At 40.7% G+C, this 22,824-nt stretch overlaps 2 protein-coding genes across 3 annotated transcripts; one reads left to right on the forward strand and one right to left on the reverse strand.

Moving 5' to 3' along the window:
- Positions 1-514: 514 nt before the first annotated feature.
- On the reverse strand, positions 515-2,691 carry rasd2b (RASD family member 2b). The gene is made up of 2 exons (XM_061769549.1): positions 2,060-2,691; positions 515-1,112 (listed from the first exon to the last, which is right to left on the reverse strand). The coding sequence occupies exons 1-2, from the start codon at positions 2,658-2,660 to the stop codon at positions 583-585; spliced, it is 1,131 nt and encodes a 376-aa protein (XP_061625533.1). The 5' UTR covers positions 2,661-2,691; the 3' UTR covers positions 515-582.
- mycbpap (mycbp associated protein) lies at positions 2,463-22,794 on the forward strand. 2 transcript variants are annotated; one of them, XM_061769548.1, is made up of 14 exons: positions 2,463-2,601; positions 5,930-6,066; positions 6,144-6,262; positions 6,411-6,594; positions 6,846-6,961; positions 7,095-7,245; positions 7,901-8,013; positions 10,522-10,643; positions 11,673-11,781; positions 12,735-12,927; positions 13,115-13,302; positions 14,705-14,815; positions 19,083-19,178; positions 21,240-22,794. In XM_061769548.1, the coding sequence occupies exons 2-14, from the start codon at positions 5,973-5,975 to the stop codon at positions 21,345-21,347; spliced, it is 1,704 nt and encodes a 567-aa protein (XP_061625532.1). In that variant the 5' UTR covers positions 2,463-2,601; positions 5,930-5,972; the 3' UTR covers positions 21,348-22,794. The 2 variants fall into 2 exon arrangements, with proteins under 2 accessions (XP_061625532.1, XP_061625531.1); XM_061769547.1 differs by lacking the exon at positions 2,463-2,601 and adding an exon at positions 3,496-3,699.
- Positions 22,795-22,824: the final 30 nt, after the last annotated feature.

Below are 22,824 nucleotides of genomic sequence, written 5' to 3' on the forward strand. Positions count from 1 at the left end.
AAAATTCTCGGTGTGCTTGCCACCTAGGCAACCAACATCTTGGTCAAACGGGAAAATCCTCACTTAGGGCGACTGGTTCTCCCTCATTTACCAGAGCTGCTCAATTAAAGATGAAATACAATTTAAATCAATCAAGGTAACAGGCCAATTTCATTCATTCCTCTCATGCGTTACTGCAAGCTACTCTGCCTCCTCAAGGCAAAAACACGTGATTAGCAATTACTCGACATCACGCCTTAAACGTCCCTGTGGAGGAGCCAAGTTAAATTAGGTTTAATTGCGTATGCCACAATTGGCTCTAGTAGTAGAAATTTTTTTTACTATAAGTTGACAATTTGAAAAGACTAGTCAATTGACTAGTCTGTACAACCCCTAATACACACACATGCACACAGAGGATGAGTTGAAATCAATAATGGACTTTAAAACTGAGGAAAACATAAGATTTATTCTAATTCCATATAACATGCACCAGAGAATACAAATACTTTCTGCTGAATGTTGTGAGCTTATTTCTTCCACCTGCATGTAATCAGACGATGTAATGTTATTATTTTACAATGTTTTACGTTATTTGGTCCCTCACTGTATCAGACATCTTGCTTTTGTTTTGCTGGCCTTGTGTGCGTCTTGTGGCCCAATGACTTGTCGTAGATCGGCGCTGAAACTTGGCCTGCGGGCCAGCGGGAACAGCACCCCGCAGGCATCATCATGTCCCATCAATTGGACTGGAAGGTGACCGGTGCGCATGGCCTGATATGAATGGAGGGACACTTTGCGGTGCTGTGACGGTCCAGTCTCGGTCGGAAGCCCACCGCACTTCGCCAAAGTCTCAAATACTTTCTCCAGATTGGTGCTGTCCTTTGCAGAGGTTTCGAAGTAGGCGCAATTATCACCGAGAGCGTGGAGCACCTCTGCCCGGGAGACTTCCCTCTCAGATTCCTGGAGATCAACTTTATTAGCACAGACCACCAAGGCGAGCTGCTGCTTTGCCAAACGGTGTGGCAATTTAGTCAGTTTGGATTTGGCTACCAAGATCTCCTGTCTGAGAGCGCACACCTCTTCGAAAGAGCTCCTGTCATCCAGACTGAAGACAAGCAAGAAAATGTCTCCTGCAGAAGCAAAAATATCCTTTTAAATTATCGCCCTCAATGAATTGTTTATTATTAATGTCAAAGGTGTCATGCAATCTTATGATTATTACACCTAAAAAAAAAAAAAGGCATTTGAGTTTACCTAATTCCGAACGTGTACATTGGTTGCACATGATTAAAATGTGTTAAACAAACACACAGGATATTATTTTATTATTTTTGAGGAAAAGAGGGGGAAATCCACACCAGTTTAGCACATTTTAATCATGTGCAACTGAAAATTAAGTACTTTTTTTGGTGCCCACACAGAACTTATGAGGTAAGGGACAAGAAGTGTAACGGCCTTTGTGCTCTCACCACACACCACGCGCATCAAAAGACAAAATGATTGATGTTGCAGTTCCCTAAAAGATTTAAGCTGCTGCATTTTAAATGTCATTAAAGCTTTGCGTGTTTACACAAATGCCAAGGAGTTAGTTTGGCATTTTCTTCCCTTGCTGTACAGAATCATTAAGGCAAAACCCAGGTACATACCCAACTGTGATTTTTGGCATACATTACATGTGGTTTCACCACCTATTTTGTCTGAAAATGAGTATTTTTAAGTACAAATGTATTTTGTTCATCTATCCCAGCAACGTATGGTGACAAGCGGAACATTTCTATGCTCTTCCACCTTTAAATCTACCTGTTGCCATTCATACAATAAGTCGTGGCTTCCTAACAGTACACAGTAGCTACAGTAGCGTTGTGTTCAATTAAATAGACCAAGATTTCACAAGTTTCTTTCTTTCTAAGTTCATTTGTGAGTAAATATTCAATAAACTTGGGTGAAATGCTTGTGCCTGAGACTTTGAATGTGAAATGATTGCCCTTGGCTGAATAAAGGTTGGGAAACACTGCCCTGTACGACATACAATAATAATAATAATAATAATAATAATAATACTAATAATAATGGGCACCTGTAAGGATAGACAATCGCCGCTTGGCTGGGAAGTCCCTCTCCCCAGATGCATCTAAAAGGTCAATTTGGTACGTTTCCCCGCGTATGCGGAAGAGCTTTCGGACAAAATCCTCGGACGTGGGCTGGTACTCCTCCACGAATTCATCTCTTAGGTACCGCCGCAGGATGGAGGTCTTGCCAACCCGCGGCGCGCCGAGAACGACGATGCGCTTACAGTTCTGTGGCTTGGTAGGGAAGTGCTCCTTTCGGGCTTCTTGACCTATTTGCAGTCGCCGCGTTTGGCTATGGAGAACCAGGACCGCCAGCTGGTCCAGCGGAGAACGCTTGCACACGTGATCACAGTTCGTCGGCTGCCTCGTGCCGGCTGCACCCGGTTGCGTCTTCTTGCCCTGCCGCCACTGAGACGCGGCCACTTTCAGTATCCCCAAACCTACTTTGATCCCCGACGAGTTAAGGCTCTGCGATGCGTTTTGGACGTTGGAGGACCCAGCTCTCTGTCGGCTGCCAAGGGGCTGGGGAACCTCCGAGGAGGAGCAGCAGGTAAGTTGATGTGGAATGGAGGACGCCTGCGCACCCGCGGATATGCGCCTAACTTCCATGGTTTCGTGCGGTTTTCTGTCCGCGTGTGACGACTGTTTGGTGCCGTGACGACTCCAACTGCGCATATATAGGCGACCCTCAATCACGTGATCCATCTCGCTGCGTCATGCTTTGTTCGAATCAGGCTATCGTCAAGACCTTCTCATTGATGTTCTGAATAATAAATAATAAACCGGTAACAAAAAATGCTTGCAATATCTCTGTTATTAAGTGAAGACAAATTGCAATTGTGTTCATTTAGCAAGAAACATGAAGTTGATGCGCATGATTTGCTTTCGTGGGCCACATAAAATGATGCTGCGGGTTGGATCTGGCCCCCGGGCCACGAGTTTCACAACTTGCTCCAGAGGATTACGTAGCACAGTTGTGTGCCGTTAAAATGTGTTTTGGTCTAGTATGTATGGTTTGTGTAATTGTAACGCGATAGTAGTGGTATTGAGTTGGGTTAAGTCAAGTAAGTCTCCATTGAAGGCTCAGTTACCAAATGCTTGGCCACCATGATAAAAACAAAACTTGAAAACATTTTTGTATTCGTGCAGGTATGGATACATTTGTGCACACCTTTCCATCAGAAAATTAGCTAAATAAACAGCGTGCACAATGACATATGTGTAATTAAAAACGATAACTTTACTTTAAAGTAAAAATAATAATAATACAAATTACTGTTTTTATTCGTTTCTCCTCTGACATTGGCTCCTAACAAACTGTTATTAATAAAATTGAGTAAATGTTAAACGAAAAATCTCGTCACACTCACTCTTGACGACGTGTGTGTTGTCAAATGCAGCTGCGCTGCAGCACTAAGCATTACGGTAAATACGTGTGCGCCGTTGCCATGTGATGACAACGGGACGTGCGTCCAACTGACGACGGCAAGTTTTGGGGTGAAGAGACCCAAGGAGTGTAACTTGTTCGTGAATTATGTTTTTATGAGTGACATCTTTTGCCGTCATTACATTCAATTGATGGCTTATTGGTTTTGTTAACCTTACCTTCCGGAGAAATGGTGGCATAACGTATCGGAAGAGATGTAAGGTGAGTGCGTGTTTGAGTTCGTTAAAACTTACTTTTCTTAAATAACCTTTGCGGCGGAAAAGCTACAACGTCCACACAGTACCCCCATAAATAGCCAAACAGTCTCAATTGCACAAAGACGTCATAGAAATGAGACCGTGGCAGTAAAGAAACCGAGCGCTTTGGAGCTTTGCTGAGAAACGTCAGCGCGCCCACCATATTGGCAGTGGCAGATCTTCCCTGCTTCAACAAATGCATGAAGGCCTGAACTTTTTAAAGCGCCTTCCCACAAAATGCACAAACAAAAACGTACTAAATTAGGCTTTTCCTGTATGTGTTTTTTTGTTTTGTTTGTTTTTTTGGATAAGAGAATTTTCCAACGCCAACGCCAGAAGCTCGTGGTTTGCAGGCTGGCACAAGACACAACACATTTGCCACAAATCGTTTATGGGTGCAACAACATCAAACAGTAACTGCTTTCAAATATAAGTAAAAAGTCATAAAAAAGACTAATACTTAAGTACAGATACCTGAAAACGTAATCTCAGCGCAGTAACAATGTATTTTGACTTCGTTACTGCCCCACACAGGCACCGAATACAACGCATGTCACTTTTAAACTGATGATTTTAAATGTTTATGTGTGAGATCTAGGTAAGCACCAAACCAACATATGTATTTCAAATGTTTCCCTGACTGTTTGCAGCTAACAATGAATGCAACACTTACTGTGATGATAAATATGTATATTAAATATCTAAACATTGATTTTTGTGTGTATAATAACCAGATCCTGAAATGTAGCTATGACACGTAGGTTTTCTGAATAAAGAGCACCAATGTTTACTATAACTGATTTTGATGAATCTTTTTTTATATCCAATGATTTATTGTAAAGTATATCAATTTAACTACAAACAGACTAGCTGAAATCCCTTCCCTTGTGATAGCTGTTTCCCCACTGCTTTTTTGGCCCTTTATCTTTGCATATGGTGAGAAAAGTTAGCTAAGCAACTAACAGCAATTAGAGTAGCGATATCTAATCAGGGTAGACTGAGTGAGCTCCAAGCGTTCCTCTGTGGAAAGAGCAGAACATTTTTGAAGGACAAACATCTCTGCAGCAATTCACCAATTAGGCCTGTATGGTAGAGTGGCCGACGGAAGCCAATCTGTGGCAGCCTGTCTGCAGTTTGCCCAAAGGCACCTGAAGGAATTTCATACCACGAGTGGCCAAATTATCTGGTATATTGAGACAAAGATGAAACAAATTCTGAATGCCAGACGTCATGTTTGCAGGAAAATAGTTACTGCTCATCACTTGGCCAATATGATCATTTCAGTAAAGCATGGTGGTGGCAGCATCGTACTGTGGGGATGTTTTTCACTGTATGAACTAGGGGAGTAGTCAAATTTGAAGGAAAGAAGAATGCAACAATGTACAGAGACATCCTGGATGATAACATGCTCCACAGCACTCTTGACTTCAGAATGGGGCCATGGTCCATCTTTCAGCAGGACAACAACTCTTCGCACCTAGTCATGATAATGAAGGAGTTACTTCGGATCTACTCTATGAAATGTCCTTGAGTGGTCTGGAACCGAACATCTCTGGAGTGATCTGAAAATGGCTGTGCACCGACAACTCAACCAACTGGTGCTGCAGAGAGGAATGGGCGAAACTGACAAAGATAGGTGTGCCAAACTTGTGGCGTCATACACAATGTGTCAGAAAACTTCCAGGACTGGTGTAAGGAAAGATATATTTCAAGATCAAACCACAAAGTTTTCCCCTTTTTAGTATATATTTGTTTTCATTTATTATACTTAGTATAATCCCCCAAAGGGAAATTCGACTAACACTCTCGCACTGTTTTGTTTTGCATATCGCCTGGGGAACCAGATCACACACATGCAGGCATGCAAGGGCAGATGTCAGTGCAAGAGGCATGCAAACGGTGCTGCACACCCTTAGCTGATGGGTGGGGCCCGTGCCTTGCTGAAGGGCACCTTGACAGTGGCCCGCAAGCAGACTAGTATCTCTCCAACAACGGTTGCCATGTTCACATTTTTGTCGGCAGCAGGACTTAAACCACTGACCCTTCGGGTCCGCAGCTGAAAAATCCACAAGTTGTCCTTCTAAAACTCTCGCCGCACAGGTTTTGATTGTCAAACGTGTGTCTGTGAGGAAATGAATGTTCCACTAACCAATGGCACTTGTCTAGCTCACTACTGTTTATGATTTCCATTGCAGATTCATATGACAGCCAGTTAAAAAGAACAGACAACAGTGGCTCATGGCTCATCCACTAAGAGCTCAGTCAGCTGATGTGAGCAAAAATGCTCATCCAGCAACTCGGCGCCTGGGATCTCAATCTCTGGTTCATTTGGGTGTGTTTTGTTGACAATGACCCAATTCTCAATGTGGCTATTGTATTTATCGAGAAATTGTGTCCATTCTGCTTAAGGCCTGTCTTTAGGATCTGAAGGGTTTCAATTTGACGACAGTGGGATGCTTCTTCCACACAGCATCCTGGGTAGCTTGGATGGCTTTAGAAAGTACCTGGAGACTAGAGGAGAGACAGAGGTGAATTCTTAAAAAGGATTTTCATGCTTGAATTTGTACATTTATGAAAACAATTCTTGACATGAACAATTCTAAAACTATCAATTAAATGTTTAAACCTTTGAAAAATCTTTTTATCCATCTTAAAGCGCCCTTTTCTTGCTTCCAGTTGGTTAGGCAAATACCCAATTTCAGACGAGACTGTCCATCCCAGGTCCTCGGGAAGCATCTTCATGAGGGAGTACAGAATCAGCGAGATGTTCCTTTTGGCCAAAGAAACATACAAGCAAATGCCCTGCAGCATTGGGATGAATATATAAAGCAACGCAGACGACAGCAGAACATCTTATCTGGTGAGATGATTACCAAGACGCGGTCTATTGTGAAATATTTTAAAAGCATAATAATATACAGCCACAGAAATGTCATTCAGATTGTTTATTTTGTCAATATTAAATGTGCATGCACAACAACAACTTGTTATTCAAGAACACTCAAATTAACACCTAAACACTAAATCTATTGGCGCCATAGCCTTCGGTGAATTCTGTTAGAAGTCGACTTTTGTGTTTCTCTGCATTTTGCTGGTTCCACCTGTATCAAGAACGGCTCCACAGACCAGTCGAGAACTTACTGATGAACCAAGATTACAGTTTTAAAGAACTACAGCAGCAGAGAGAACTTCTACGTCGAGTCTTGCCTCTCATCCAGTCAGGATATGTATGATCCGATTTCATGTTTTTTCATCTAAGTGTGTTGGATGTCACCTCTCTGTTATTACAATCTCAAGCTTTATTTCCGCTGTCTTGGTATGATCTTCAACCTCCTGTGTTTTTCCTTCAATGCCCTATAGGGGCACCGTGTGGGAAGTGAATTTTGGAGTCTCCCCCAGCACTATGGAAATGAATTAAGTGGTATCAGAGCCACTCTGACACAGACGGAACAAGGCAAACGGAAACCTGTCACAATTATCGGACAACCACACAGCATACTCCAGGAATCTGGTAGACTCTCACTCACTAACTAGCCCCCTGCACCTTTTGGTTTTGTTTGAACTTAAAACAAAGATAAGTAAAAGATTAACATTTCAGTTATGTTGAAAATTTGGAACCTTTAATCACTGCAGGAAAGTTAAGGGAGCTATTTAAGTTTTCATTTAACTTTACAAGACATGTTGCAGGGCCTGGGAGCTCCTTTCACTGTTTGTTAGAATTTTATAATAAAGGTTTAAAAAAAAGCACATCTGAAAATCTTTTTAGCATTTAAACGAAGTGTTAGAGTTTGTGTTATTCTAACTTTTGACACCGATATTTTCCCTTTCACTACCAATGAATATTGGCTCCAATTTTCGGTTATCGGCCTCCTTGACTAACAATCGGTGCTGAAAAAAAACAGGCTCCAGCACGCCCGCGACCCTAGTGAGGAGAAGCGGCTCAGAAAATGGATGGATGGATGGAGCTCCTTAACTACATGCGGGTGTATTTACTATTTCAGAAACATAATAATTCTGATAGTTGCTGTTAATTTTGGGCCACTGTGGCAGACCTGCCACATTCCAGTTCCAATGCTATACGTACTGCAGAGGGTTAGCATTAATAACACCAGCCAAAGGCTTATTTTATTTTATTTTATATTATTATTTTTCTGGGCAATGCTTAGGAATCACTTGTGCTGAGATGCTGCGTCCAGCGTCTCAGATTTTGGACCCAAATATGGGCATGCAGCAACGTGCACTTCAAGATGTCCAGCAGGGCTTGGAAATCAACAAGAAGGTAATGCAAATTAATTTTCACAATTTATCTCTGAATATGTTTACTTTATGTTTGATTTATCATAATTTACCAACGGTGATGCCAGTAATGCGTTACTCCAAAAATCCGCCATTTTGAGTAACGAGTAAACTAACGCGTTACTTTTCCCGAGAAAGCAATTAGACTTCAGTTACTTTTTCAATCCAACAATAGTTACTTTATGCATCATCAATGTCTCTCACCAAACAATCATTTGTAGCTGGTGATTGAAACAAATACCAGTGCAAGTGTGCAGTAGCATTTAACCAATACCGTTAAACTGTGATCACTCACCGGACACTTCATCAGGTACACCACACGAGATGAATTAGATGTAATATAAGAACTTAATCAAAGGGGCAATAATACAGTCACATCTCAGCTGTGATGTTCCACACCACTGCAAACTACAATCACATAATAAACATATTGTTAAGTCAATACCTCTGGCAATGTCAATCACAACTGAGCAGTAATATTTTTGATAGACTGGCTCTTCTTACATTTTGCATGTCTACCGATAATTGCACAACAATGAGTCTAAATCAACCTAAATATGTTTCACTTTATTTAATTTTTTTTGTAACCTGGAGCAGCTTCCTTATTGTGATGGGGCCATAATATCCATTGTAATTCTATGATTTTTATTATTAAACATTCACAACAGTGTTTCTGTTGTCTGTTCTCTAACAGTGCACAGGAACTTGCTCCAATATTTTGTTTATGCAGCCTTTATTTCAGCGCAAATGTAGTACTACTCCTCCAAGACTGCCCACCCTCTGAGTAGACAAGTAACACAAGTGCATGTACATAGATAATGCCACAAATGACATATATATATATATATATATATATATATATATATAAAATTGTCAGTATTATGTATGGTGTAATGAAGTGATACATAATGTCTATTACTCCTTTGAAGTGGACAGAGTGAAGACATTGATGTGATGCACAAAACCACACAAGCCTTCGTCTCTACACTATGGCCAAAAATATTGAGCCACACCTCACGATGTATTACAAGTATCTGAGTATCTCTGTCCTCAACCTGCCATGCATTTTTTTCCAAGAAAATGTTTGCATTGCATAAAGGTACACTCCCAACCGCAGTTTTATCCCTGGACTATTAGACTGAACAGTAGCGCCTAGGTGTTGTAACTGTTGTATTAGCAAGTTTTATTATTTGTTTTATTATTTTGTGATGTTTCATTATTTTTATTCTGAGTGAATGCGTGTGGTAAAAGGCATATCCTTGCAATGAATAAAGAGTGTACTTTCAAATGTACAGGGTGTTCCAAAAAAATTCAATCTTTTGAAGCATCAATACCTTACCTGTCCTAGGAAAACAAAATTAAATAGTTTTCATGTTGACAAATAAAACATATGTATATTGTCACTGTCGGGCGGAAACCTCCTGTGTCCAAAATTGGTAAATGTAAAATATTTTCACAAAATGATACTATATTTCAGTCCCCACAGCGGTCTGTTATTTTTACAAATTATTCACCGATCTAAAGTGTTCAAAATGTCTTACTCTCTTTGACAATGCAATGCTAATGGCTCAACAAATACACCGTTTTTTGTTTTCCTAAAAAGTTATGGTTCTGGCTACAAAAAGGGGGAACCAACTAGATGTTCTTCCATTTTTACTTCCTATGTGAGTTATGCCCAGGCATCCCAGTAATGTTGTCCTCATAGAGTAACTTAATCATTAGCTTGGTTAAGACCAAAGGGAATGTCCAAAATGTCAAAAGGTTTATATGTTGATTGGCCACATTAGACGGTCCACAGCTGAGATTCATGAGGTATCAGAACATTAAATGTTCTGCATTTTAATTAATATTTCAGAACGGGCAACCAGTTCCCAATTACTCAAAAGTGCCAGGTGCCGATTATGGGATAATTTATTCATATTCCACCCTTGTTGACATAAGTGGACAATTATACCAAGGTTTTTCTGTTGCGCTGTATGCGACTCATGTGTTTGGAGAACCTGTGGGGGAAAAAACAGACATTATCAGAACATGAAGAGAACACCGCTTCATCTGTGGTGAAAGATGAAAAATTATTGCACCTCAAGTGTGACCTGAGGCTAAAAACTGGGAGATTTCTGAACCGCATGAGGTGAAAAGAAAAGATTGGATTTGTAGCTATAGTAAGATTGTGTTTTCCCCACTATGAAGTCACCGTTGGTCCAGAGGCATTCAGGTAGACTGTTATTAAAACATACAATTACTTTACAGTGCATAAAACTACAGAGGAAATCAGAACGTTTCACTTGACTTCAAAGCAACATAAGTACAGTGAAGGTGAATCTGGATGAACACGTACTGTGACTACTGTTTCAGAAAACCTATTTGATCTCCTGTGCCAGTGCTGCAGGAAAATGACTAGGACACACACACTTTACGAAGGACGTGTGTGACTTATTAAAGATGTGGTGAAATAACTTTCAATAACCAGAATGTCTCACTGTAATTTTAGGATCTCAACAAACTGGTGGTGATTGGCTCGAGCAAACCTGTTGTTAAAGAGTGCCACAGTATTTTGTTGGAAGAGGGAGAGAGTATGAACAAGCAGTGTTCGGAGATAAAAAAGGAAAATGCGTGAGTAACGTGTTTCTTCTTGATTATGTAACTCCTAGACAATTCTGATGTACAGATAACACTTGAACGGAATAAGTTGGCATTTGTCCATTAGTGCTGACATACACTTAGGCAAAACTGTTGGTACCCTTGTATTAAAGAAAGAGAAGTCGCAATGGTCTCTGAAGTAACTGTTCAGCTTCTGTTCTGTGGTCCGAGCACCCCGAGAGGTCAGGAACCAGAGCCGGAACAAGAGCTTCCCTAGAGGTGGGCCGAGAGCTTCTCCTTTTAAACTTCTTGGGAAACAAACAAGAAGAACAGAGCTGAACCCACCCAATTTTAGGATGGGTGTAAAGGTTTCTTGGTTTGCTAATTTTCCTGACTAAACTTTCTCTTGTATTTCACGCTTCGCTGATCATTTTTATCTAGTCTTGAGGTACGGAAAATAACTGTCGTGCATTGTCGTTCATTTGAGTCTAAACATGAGTTATTGTGTCATTTTCAACTTATCATCTTCATCACCACCATAATCCCATTCTTCCGTATCTTTGTTCATAAAAATATATCAGGAATGCCCGGGAACAAAGAGCACATCTTAACAGACATCAGTAATAAAATCACATTTCGTCATCTGCAGTGTAAGAAAATACTCTAAAACACAAACTTAAGCTTTACATCAACAGTTTATCAGTCCCGAGATTCCCCTCTCGAGGGTGCTGTTGCTGTACTGTTCAGTAAAGGCCTCTTTATACTCCCGCGGTCGCGCGGCCGACAACGCCCGCATTGCATCACGTGACCGACGAATTGCCCCGCGTAGCATCTCTGCGTAGCTTGCCGCACACCCGACAAAAATAGTTGTTGCACGTCGAACACTTTTTATTTTTACTATGTTGTGAGTTGTACAACAGCCTATTTAAGCAGCAACTAGATGACTAATGGCACGGAGATTATCATATATATATATATATATATATATATATATATATATATATATATATATATATATATATATATAAATCAGGAGTTGGCTGTATTTCATTTTCTTCTCAGTGATCCACTGGCAAATAATAATGGTGGTGAGTCTAATACTCTCCTCATACCTACGCTGAGGTTTGCTGGTCAGCTTGCTTGCTGGACTGGAAACTCTTCTTGTCAGCAGGTACAGAATGCTTTTGTCATAATATGATAAGTACTGTAATTTCTCGTGTATAATGTGCATTTCTTCCCCCCCAAAAATTGTCAAAAGTCAATAGTGCGCTTGGGCATAGGGGAAAATAAAATTTAAAAAAATCACCTTTTATAAATGTATGCTGCCATCTAGAGGTTATGAAAAAGCTGTACACTTTCACTCCAATATGCCACCACCACCTAGAGGTTATGAGATAGGTGTACACTTTCAATCTATTATGCCACCGCCACCTAGAGGTTATGAAAAAGTTCCAATATTACAGGGGTATGTATGTCTGCATATATGTACAGTTGTACTCATGAGTTTACATACCCTGGCAGAATATGTGAAATATTGTTTTTTTTTTTAAATATGATGACTGAAGAACAACCATCATCAATTTCTTTATGGTTACGTTTTGTTTAATGAAAATGTTTTTTCTGAAAATTAAAATGTTTTTTTCTGAAATGCTTGACAGTTTAATTTGAATCCCATTAAAATAAGATGAAATGTGTTTCACCTGCCCCTTCATATTTTCTTTAAAGAATTGTACCCATCTTACAAATTCTGCCTGGGTAATCAAACATGAGCACAACTGTGTTTTCTCATTCACTAAATAAAAGTAGGGCTGTGAATTTCAAAATAACAGCAAGTAAATAAAAAGAAAGTATTACGTGTTCAAATAAAGTGCTAAAGTTCAGAATAATTATTTGAAAGAACTAACAAAATACAGAAAACACTTCACGTTTTGATCATATGGGTCGAAGCAAAATCATGCATTGTAAAAATGCATTATACATAGGTAGAAAGGTTTTCCACAATTTTGAGGCCAACTTTTGGCTGTGCATTATACATGGGCGTGTATTATACACGAGAAATTACGGTATATGGTATTTCTGTCAAATGTTTCCTGCTATTTTTCAAATACTGTATGTTTTGACCAGGGAAAGGTAGGAATTATCACTACAGTAATATTTGAGGCTCTTGTCGGAGAGCGGGTCTCGTCTCAGCTGGAAATAAGCAATGTGGGCAGCACAGCTCTCCTCTTCAGCTGGCAGCTGCTTCCCCTGCCACAAAACTTCTCAAACCTTCAGTCACAATCAAGCAGCCCACACTTCTACTTCAACACCTCCTCTGGTACGGACACCTACACACAGTTGCCACCAACCGCACATTTTTTTGATAAATATAAACTTTTATTTGCCTGACACCAGAGGCTGACATTAATTTACAGTACCTTTGATAGGGCTGTCTGTCTCTGTGTCCTGACTTCCACGTAAGACTTAAAAGACTTTACATTCCATCATTCTCTTCCTCCATTCAGGGGTCATCTATCCAGGTGAGACACAGCAAGTGGAGTTTATATTTAAGTCAGCAAGGCCAGGCATCCTAACTGAGCGGTGGCAGCTCAACACCCACCCTTTGCTGCTGCAAGGAGCCTCCATTCAGGTCACACTGAAGGGGGTGTCCCAGTTGCAGGACAAAACCGCAACACAGAGGCAATTCATAGAGGTATGATCCACTGTCAGGGGAAAAAAACTACATTGTACCTTTATGCATATCCAGTGGTGCTTTGAGTACAAGTTGAATTTGTTCCATGACCACACCCATAATTCGAAACATTTGTATCTCAAATCATCTTTCCCACTGAAATGAATGAAAATGGAATTAATCTGTTCAACCCTCCCAAAAAAACCAATAGAAATTTTAGTAGTGTTTTTTTTTCATAAGAAAAATAGCACTTGGTAATATTGTACCTTTAAAAAAAACTTACAGTAATGACGATTAAATAGAACGTAAAGAATAAAACCGTTTTGCCACATTTTTGCTTCATTTCAATGGACGTTGTGCTGGTCTGCACGCTTTCGCCACCTGGGGGCGGTACAATACAGGTAAACATGAAGATGGTCAGAACTCCTCAGTAACCAGCAGTAATGTTAGTGGTTCTTCACAGCAGATACAATATATATCCTGTGAGTATTGTTATATTATATGTCTACATGTGTTGCGCCACCGTTTGTGTTCAACTAGCCGTTGCTTAGAGCAGTCGTCCCCAACCACCGGTCCGTAGATAGGCCCTTTTCTGTCCGTAGATAGGCCCTTTTCACGTTATGAAATGACCTCCTTCTGCACATCAGAAAATCCCCCACACTGTCCATTTTTAAAACCAGTCTTAAACCCTATTTTTATTCTCTGGCTTTCAACCCGGCTTAAGACTCAGCCTCTTTTGATGTTTTTTAAATTGTTTTCCTGTTTTGTTTTGTTTTTTACTTACCTGTAATTGTATTTCTTAAAGTTAGATTTTTATCTGTGTACAGCACTTTGTTGTCAGCTGTGGTTGCATTTAAAGTGCACTATAGATATTTGAGTTGAGAGTTGTTTTATGATTAGGTTGATGGTAAACTTCAACTGGGAGTGTCAATAAACAGCTTGAAGCATCTTTTTTTGAACTATTGTTCACTAACAGCCAAACTGCTGCTGGTTGTGAAGTGAGTTCACTGCCACCATATAGCGTTCATTCCTCAAAATTTTGCTCGTAAGTCATAGCAAAATATCAGCATAGCAACGGCTCGTATCATGGAAAACTTGTGAGTCAGGTCACACGTATCTCAAGGCACGACTGTAATAGCTTGTTACCGGGGAGATGTACGGATTTTGTACCTCTGACACTTTTACAGCTTGGGATCATGCCTGTTCCAATCTGGCTTAGGTAAAAGGTGCCAACATTGGTGTCCAATAACCTTGATGACCAATTTCATTAATGTAGAGAGGAATTGACACGATTTACTGTATGTTTCAATGTGTTGAGAGTGTACAGATTTGTTTTGTTTTACACTTTGACCAACGACTGGTGTCGGAGTAGGAACAGAAAAAAAAAAAAAACCTGATTATTTTTTTGTTTGTGTGTCCACAGACGAAGCTGGAAGAGACAGCAAGACTGGAAATATGCCGAAAGATTGTGTATGAGGTGCTGCGAGGAATTCAGACTCCAGAGAGATGCAACTCTCCTGCAGAGCCATACACGGTATACAATCTGAACCTTCACTACAGTCATTCCATCTTATTATCTAATTTATGAGTGCATATCTGATCTTCTTGAACCAGTCACGATTGCCTCTTTAAGATATAAGGAGTTGTTGTTGCCATGTTACCTAACTGGGTCGATTAAGAGGTTGATTAAATTGTTCCAAGGAATATAGGACACAGTGTCACGTATGGGGAGTAGCTGGATCCAAGAGCAGGCGGAGCCAGATGTAAAATGAACAGTTTATTGAGGAAAGGAAATGGCGGTGGTTCTAGGTGGGTTGGCAGGCGGTGCCGTGCACAGGTGGCAGGCAGTGGTGAGGACAGGCGGCTGGCTTGGCGGCAGCAATGACGTGGCTCAGGAACATGGGGGAAAACACTGAGAACAAGGAGACACAGGAGTCAAAAAAGGGAACGATGAATAGCGTGACTTACGTGAGGTAAATGGGCCGTGGTACCGCTGGAAGTAACTGCAATACTTGGCCAGGATTTCCTGGAACAGGCAGGCTTATATACCGGTGGTGATGAGGCTGATTGGCGACAGGTGCTGAAAACAGAGATGGAGGACGCAAAGCGCCCTCACGGCTCCAATAATGGAACTGCAGGGCAGTATCTGACAGTACCCCCCTCTCAACGGACGCCTACCGGCGTCCTGCCAGGCTTCCCCGGGTGAGCCGCGTAGAAGTCCTCCAAAACAGTATGATCGACTATATATTTCCGGGAAATCCAAGACCGCTCCTCCGGCCCATAACCTTCCCAGTCAACCAGGTACTGGAACCCCCTCCCCCTAGGCCTCACGTCGAGGATGCGCGACACCGAGAAGGCCGGATGGTCATCAATAATCCGGGGGGGTTGAGGGGTTTAGAGCGCAGGTGGAGACAGGCTTGAGAAACAAGACGTGGAAGGTTGGGTGAATCTTTAAGGACTGTGGAAGCTTCAACTGGACGGAAGTGGGATTGATGATTTTGGTAATTGGAAAAGGGCCAATGAAATGGGGAGTGAGTTTACGAGATTCAGTATGAAGCGGGAGGTCGTGAGAAGAAAGCCAGACAGAAGGGCCCACCTTGTATTCGGGCGTCGGGGAGCGATGACGGTCCGCGAGCTGTTTATTGCGTGGGGCGGACGTCTTTCCACACTGCCTGGATTCCCCGGAGATGATCCCTGACTGCGGGGACTGCCATTGCCTGCTCCTGTTCTTTGAATAATGGCGGTTGGTAACCATAGCAAGCCATGAATGGGCACATACCGGTAGCGGAACTGGTGAGGGAGTTGTGGGCGTACTCAATCCACTGGAGGAATGAGCTCCAGGAGGAGCGGTTGCGTGTGGCAACACAACGGAGGGCTGATTCTAGGGATTGGTTTGCCCGCTCCGTCTGGCCGTTGGTCTGTGGATGATATCCTGACGACAAGGGGGTAGAGACATGGCCAGGTCTTTACGAAACACCTCAGAGATATCATGATATTCTTCAAGGACTCTGGAGAGGTCAACGGGCGTGGAAGAGGGTGGCGGTTTACCAGAGGGAGGGATAGCTGAGAGCAGGCAGTATGAGTGGCAGTGAGGGCTCCATTCGGTGATGGCTAAGTGTGTCCAGTCGATGGTGGGGTTGTGTTTTTGAGCCAGGGAATTCCAAGGACTAATGGGGTATCAGGGGAAGGGATAACAAAAAGAGAGATGTTCTCACGGTGATTTCCTGAAATATGCAAGGTGAATGGCACACTTTGGTGGGTAACGGGAGATGATTCGGCCATCCAGGGCTGTGACCTTCTTCGGGGACGGAAGTGGTTGGAGAAGGATTTGGAACTGGTGAATTATGGCTTCATGAATCAAATTGTCATCGGCACCGGAATCGAAAGCTAAAAGGTTGTTGAACATGCTTAATGAGCCACGGTACAAAATTCCATCATGGACATACTGTTGCTACTTCAGCAAAACATTAACACCAACACTTAACTAAGAGACAAAGACCAAAGTAGTGAAAGAGAGCATCGAGCAGGCATACTGTTGAGCAGTGGTTCTCAAATTCTTTACACCATGTACCATAAAAAAAACATAAAAATAAATAAATGCAAGTGTATTGTGCTTAAACGTTAAATACAACTGGACTTTAAAAATCTTCTTACAACGTTTAAGACACTATAACCTGATGCACAGTTTGAACCTTTAATTCAGTGATTCTTGCACGCCACTACAGTGAGCCCACGTACCACTACTGGTACTTGTACCACACTTTGAGAACCACTGCTGTAGAGTGTTTCACTCATGACAGATGATTGGATGTCACGACCTTCTCAGAGCTACGTAACCACTATGTCACACATCGTGACTAGTGAGTGGGTAGTAATAAATATAATTTGAACATTTGCGGAATATGTGTTTTGTGTTCAATTACAATACGATTTTTACGTCAGAAGTAGCAGGTAAACCTACTGTTAATCCAGCCTGAAGAGATGTTAGTTGCACTTTATTCAAATAAAGTGTGAATGCATTTGTCTTTATTATTATTTTCCATAATGGTGGGTTATCCATTTCCATTTTCTACACTGCTTATCGTCACTAGGCTCGCGGAAGTGAGAGGAAGACCAAAGAGAAGGTTGTTAGATGTAGTGAGGAAAGACATCAGAGCAGTTGGTGTTAGAGAGGAGGATACAGGAGATGTGCTGTGGCGACCCCTAACGGGACAAGCCCAAAATAAATGTAGACATATATACAGTATAACTATTAGACTTTACACTGATCTGATCGGCTTGATCTGTATCGGCCTATAATTAGCATTTTATGCTGATCGGCTGATCGATTTTAATGTCATAATTTGCCGATCTGATCAATGACGTCATTGATCAGCTCCGCAAAAGACATTTACTCCGTGTCGCCATTGTGTACAGTATATTTGAATCCAAAAGCTAGCCTTGTCGCGTGTCTTTTGACATAGTACTGTAAATATCTGAAAAAAAACAACATGTCAACGATGTGGGACAGACAACACGTAATGCCTGGCTGTCAGACTACTGCAATAAAATCTTGTATTCCGATACCACCGCATCCCGTCTTTTACGATCACTGGGCTTTATCCTGCGGCACGGTGGACGACTGGTTAGAGCGTCTGCCTCACAGTTCTGAGGAACAGGGTTCAATCCCCGGCCCCGCCTGTGTGGAGTTTGCATGTTCTCCCCGTGCCTGCGTGGGTTTTCTCCGGGCACGGCGGTTTCCTCCCACATCCCAAAAACATGCATGATAGGTTGATTGACAACTCTAAATTGCCCGTAGGTGTGAATGTGAGTACGAATGGTTGTTTGTTTGTCTGTGCCCTGCGATTGGCTGGCAACCAGTTCAGGGTGGACCCCGCCTCCTGCCCGATGACAGCTGGGATAGGCTCCAGCACGCCTGCGACCCGAGTGAGGATAAGCGGCTGAGAAAACGGATGGATGGATGTAATTTCCAAAATTTACACCCATGCGAGTGTGATTTTAAAAAAGAATTTGACACATCTCACTGGTGCACTCAGGCGCCAAGTTGGTGACCCATGCACCACATACTCAGGCTCCCTCCTCTTTACCTCGCTACCCGCCTCCTTGGCCTTCTCATCGAAGCACAAGTCAGGACTCAGCCAATACACAATAATTGCCTCACAGACAATCCGAAATTATAGTTCTCTTAACAAAACACATAACTGCAGAGTGGCTACAGTATTTTTTTCACTTTCAAATTCATCCAACAGGCTGGATTGAACACCTTATGTGCCATATGCTGATGTACTGTATTACTTTAATCCAGTGGTTGCCAACCAGGGTTCCGTGGCACACTGTTGTGTCGTGAGAGACCGGTAGGCGTGCTGGGCGAAATTATCCAATTTCATGTAATTTGTTTGAAAAGCATTATTTCATCATCATTACAAATATATCTTTGTTCATCTTTCTATGCAAGAGACGTATAATGACAGGGCGAACGTTTAAATGCTCTTCCATTAGACGGCAGAAGGCACAATATGCCAGTTTTTCCACCTGTAGCCATTCATCCAACAGAATAAATCATGGCTTCCTTTAAGTCTATCAGCTTTGTGTTCAGCTAAACTGGCCCAGATTTCTCTCTGAGTAAGTCAATTTGTGAGTAACATGAGACGAGAGAATCATTTTCTGAGTATCCATTCTTTTTCTGGCATTTTTGTTTGGTGGCGTGTCGTGAGATTTTTCAAATGTAAAATGAGTGCCTTGACTCAATAAAAGTTGGGAAACACTGGTATAGTCAATGTTTTATCCTTCTTTGTGTTTAGTTGCAGTACCTTGATCAGTCAGAGGAGGACCTAAATAAGCTTCTACAAGAAATGAATCCAGAACACATCTGGGACCTTTCTGACACATCTAGACAGGTAGAAACATTATGTGATGATGTGCTGCAATAACACATGTATACTTTTTTTATGGTTGCTGTGCTTTCTTTGCCTGTGAAAGCACTTGAGAAAATAATTTCTGAAGCATTATGAAGATGAGATCTTTCATTGTGGTGGCTTCTTACATAGTCACGTCATGAGCGGCTGTGTGAGTGTGTGTCATGGGTTTAATGGAACTATAAATGTCTGTCATGTGTACAGTGAGAAACATAGTCATGCTTGTGTGATACATATTCTGCTCAAGTGTTTTTCTCCTCTTTGTAACAGCTGAGTCACAGGTAAGCTATAACCTACTACTCGCAGGGGTAACAGAAGACTGTAAAGATGTGCATCTCTGCTGGTCAAAAGCATCTGAAATACACACAGCTTTACTATTGCCTCAAACAGCGCAGTTCCCAACATAAAATGCATCTAAGTGGACGTAATATAGTCACAATACTGGAATTCCCAGCAGTGATCAAATACATTTGAAATACAAACATAATACACAACACTGCACTACTTATAGATTTTAGGTTGAAAAGATGCATCATGTCAAGAAAATCCTAAATATTAGTATCAACACTTCACATTCAATATTTATGAAGTTATTAACCAGGAAAACTGCCAAATATGACATGTAATATCATTTCAAGTGTATTATTGTTGTGTTTCAATTGCTCTTTTTACTTTACCAGAGATCATTTCAGACTAGATAAATGGTTCTAAGACATAGCAGCCTCTGTGAACACTGATTTAATTTAGATGACTTGTTTTCAAAGTCCATTCACTTTAAAACTTCTCTAATTAGTGGACAGCATTTTTCATTCTTAAAGTAATACAGGGGTGTCCAAACTATAGCTAGGGGGCTATTCACGGTCCACCATTGTTATTTAGCAGCCAACGGCACATACTAAAATTAATAGTTGACACGTTGTACTACTTAATTTCTACACTTTGTTGAAAGGCATAAGTGAAGATGAAGAAATTTGTTCTCGTCTCACTTGTTTTCTATCATTCAGTAAGACTGAATACTGTGACTGTTCAGCGTACGTATTTTTGCGGTTCATATTGTCCTTTACGCCTTTGCGACATTAATACAAAAAATAAATAAATAAAAAGGGTGGATGCGGGAAGCTTAACTAGTATTAGTGTCGAAACCTTTCATCGAGTGCGATGCCCTTGACTACTGCTATTACTGCTGTGATACACCTACTAATACTACTACTACTAATAATAATAATAATAATAGTAATCCATGATTTTATAGTATAGTGCTTTTCTAGAGCTGCACGAACAACAACTAAAGAATAACAATATTCCTATTCATAACACCCCGATGAATAAAGATAATTCAGTTACCGATAAAGATAATGTCAGTGATTGTTTGCTCCACTTTCTGCTGTGTCAAGGTCACCTTGGCACAGATTGCTCTTCTTTTGGTTCTAAATGTCGAGATGGGATTCTGCAGCTGCTCAGTACATGGGCGGATTGATTCTCGTCCACCCAAAAAGCCTTGAATTGTTAAAAATCATTAATAGGCTGTTTTGTTTTGTTTTTTAGAAAATAAATATCTATAAAATCCATCATTGCTTTACCAACACTGATGGCTTGGTTTTAGTGTTTTACTGTAAATACATTAAAGGTAAATAATCCTCTGATTTTTCTCTATGTGGCCCTTGGAAGAAAAAGTTTGGACATCCCTCATTAGTAAATCATTATTTATATCAGCACAGACTCCAATAAAGCAAATGAAAGGATCAAGCCCAGGATTTATCAGGTCAACAGGAATTGTTTTTCCCTCAAAATATTGTTAGAAACTGGATTTTGTTTAACCCAAATTGTGTCCTGCTTTTGTCTATGGTTAAGGAACAATGAATATTTATTGATACTTTTGAAATAGTAAGCATAGTAAGAGGTATAATAAGTAGAGTTTACAACAGTTCTATAATGCAAGATTGATTCTTTAATTTTAAATGTTCTTGTGTAACTTAAGATCTCTACAATAAGAAGCAGTTCTGTATGCAGTCAATCTTTATGAATTTAAATATTTTTTAACAGGATCCTCTGGATGATGAAATGGACAGTCGGCGTACTTCAATGGATAAGTTCAATGATGATGAGCAAGATGCAAACTGTGATGACACACCAGACAATACAGATGAATGACTATATTCTCACTAGACACAAAATTATGTATATCAGAAAACTGTAAAAAGAAAGAAAAAAAGAGATATTTGATTAGACATAAGTACAGTGGATATAAAAGGTCTACACACCCCTGTTCAAATGTCATGTTTTTGTGATGTAAAAATATAAATTCAGAATAAACTTTTTTCAACATAGTGACATATGACCTGTACAACTCAATTGAAACAAAAAAAGATTGTTTTAAGGGGAAGTCAAAATAAAGAACTGAGATAATCTGGTTGCACAAGTATGTACACCCACACACCCGGGGATGTGGCTGTGTTCAGAATAACACCATTCAAAATCATGTTAAGTGGGAGTCAGCACGCACATACCACCATTTAAAATTCCTCTGATTAAACTAAAGTGTAGCTGTTCTAGTAGGCTTTGAGTGACTTTCTTTTTCTTTCTTTTTTTGCTTTCTAGCAGAAGCCATTTTTGTGCCAACTCTGACTGCTATTTGGAACTGTTCATAACTGCCTCCCCCTTGACTAAGGTCCCAGTTCCAGCTGAAGAAAAACTGTGTGAACGCATGATGATGCCACCACATGCTTCATTGTCGGTGTGGTTTTCTTTTGGTGATTAGCAGTATAGGATTTTCAAACTCCACACAGGCGGGGCCGGGATTTGACCCTGGTCCTCAGAACTGTGAGGCAGACGCTCTAACCAGTCGGCCACCGTGCCACCTATGTTATATTTTATACTTGGAAAACTCTTCTCCTGATACCTTTAAATGATGAGATCCGTTTGATGCCGTGTCATCTTTCTGTGGACCATGGCTTGTGCTGTAAGATGTAATGACAAAAATGTCAGGGAAAGCCTACTAGAACATCTGAACATTATTTGGGCTTAATCAAACAATTTAAAGGTGGCAGCTGTGTGCTGACTCCCATTTCTAATAGTTTGAACATGATTTGTTAATTCAGAACACAGCCAAAGTTGTAAGAGGCTGTGCACACTTGTGCAACCACATTACAGGTATTATAGGTCACAAGGAGGGATTTTTTTTTCATGATTTATCTGGCTCTTATTTTCTTACATCACAAAAAAATGGCATTTATACAGGGGTGTGTAAACGTTTTTATATTAACTGTATATTGTAATAACATTATTATTTGTAAAGCAACAAAAGCCTGAATGAAGAACTGAATGTGCACATCTATTCAATCTAATCACTATTGGTTGCAAAAAAAATTGTAATGTCTTATTAAGCATACACTGTGATTTTCATCACTATACTGAATTGCATCGTATCTAGGTTATAGGTTGTGAGATATTAACGTCTTTGGAACAATCATCCATATTACAGAAGTGCAATTTTTCGTTCAATTGTAAAGGTCTACCATATTCTGCATGATCACGTGTCACTTCAGCGAATCATAATCGCGTTGTGCACGAATAAAACTTTCAGTTCTTCCGGTGTTGATTCTGGTGAATCCTGACTCCTCCATTCCAC

This window comes from Phyllopteryx taeniolatus, chromosome 4 (assembly GCF_024500385.1).
Source record: "Phyllopteryx taeniolatus isolate TA_2022b chromosome 4, UOR_Ptae_1.2, whole genome shotgun sequence".
Taxonomy (NCBI): domain Eukaryota; kingdom Metazoa; phylum Chordata; class Actinopteri; order Syngnathiformes; family Syngnathidae; genus Phyllopteryx; species Phyllopteryx taeniolatus.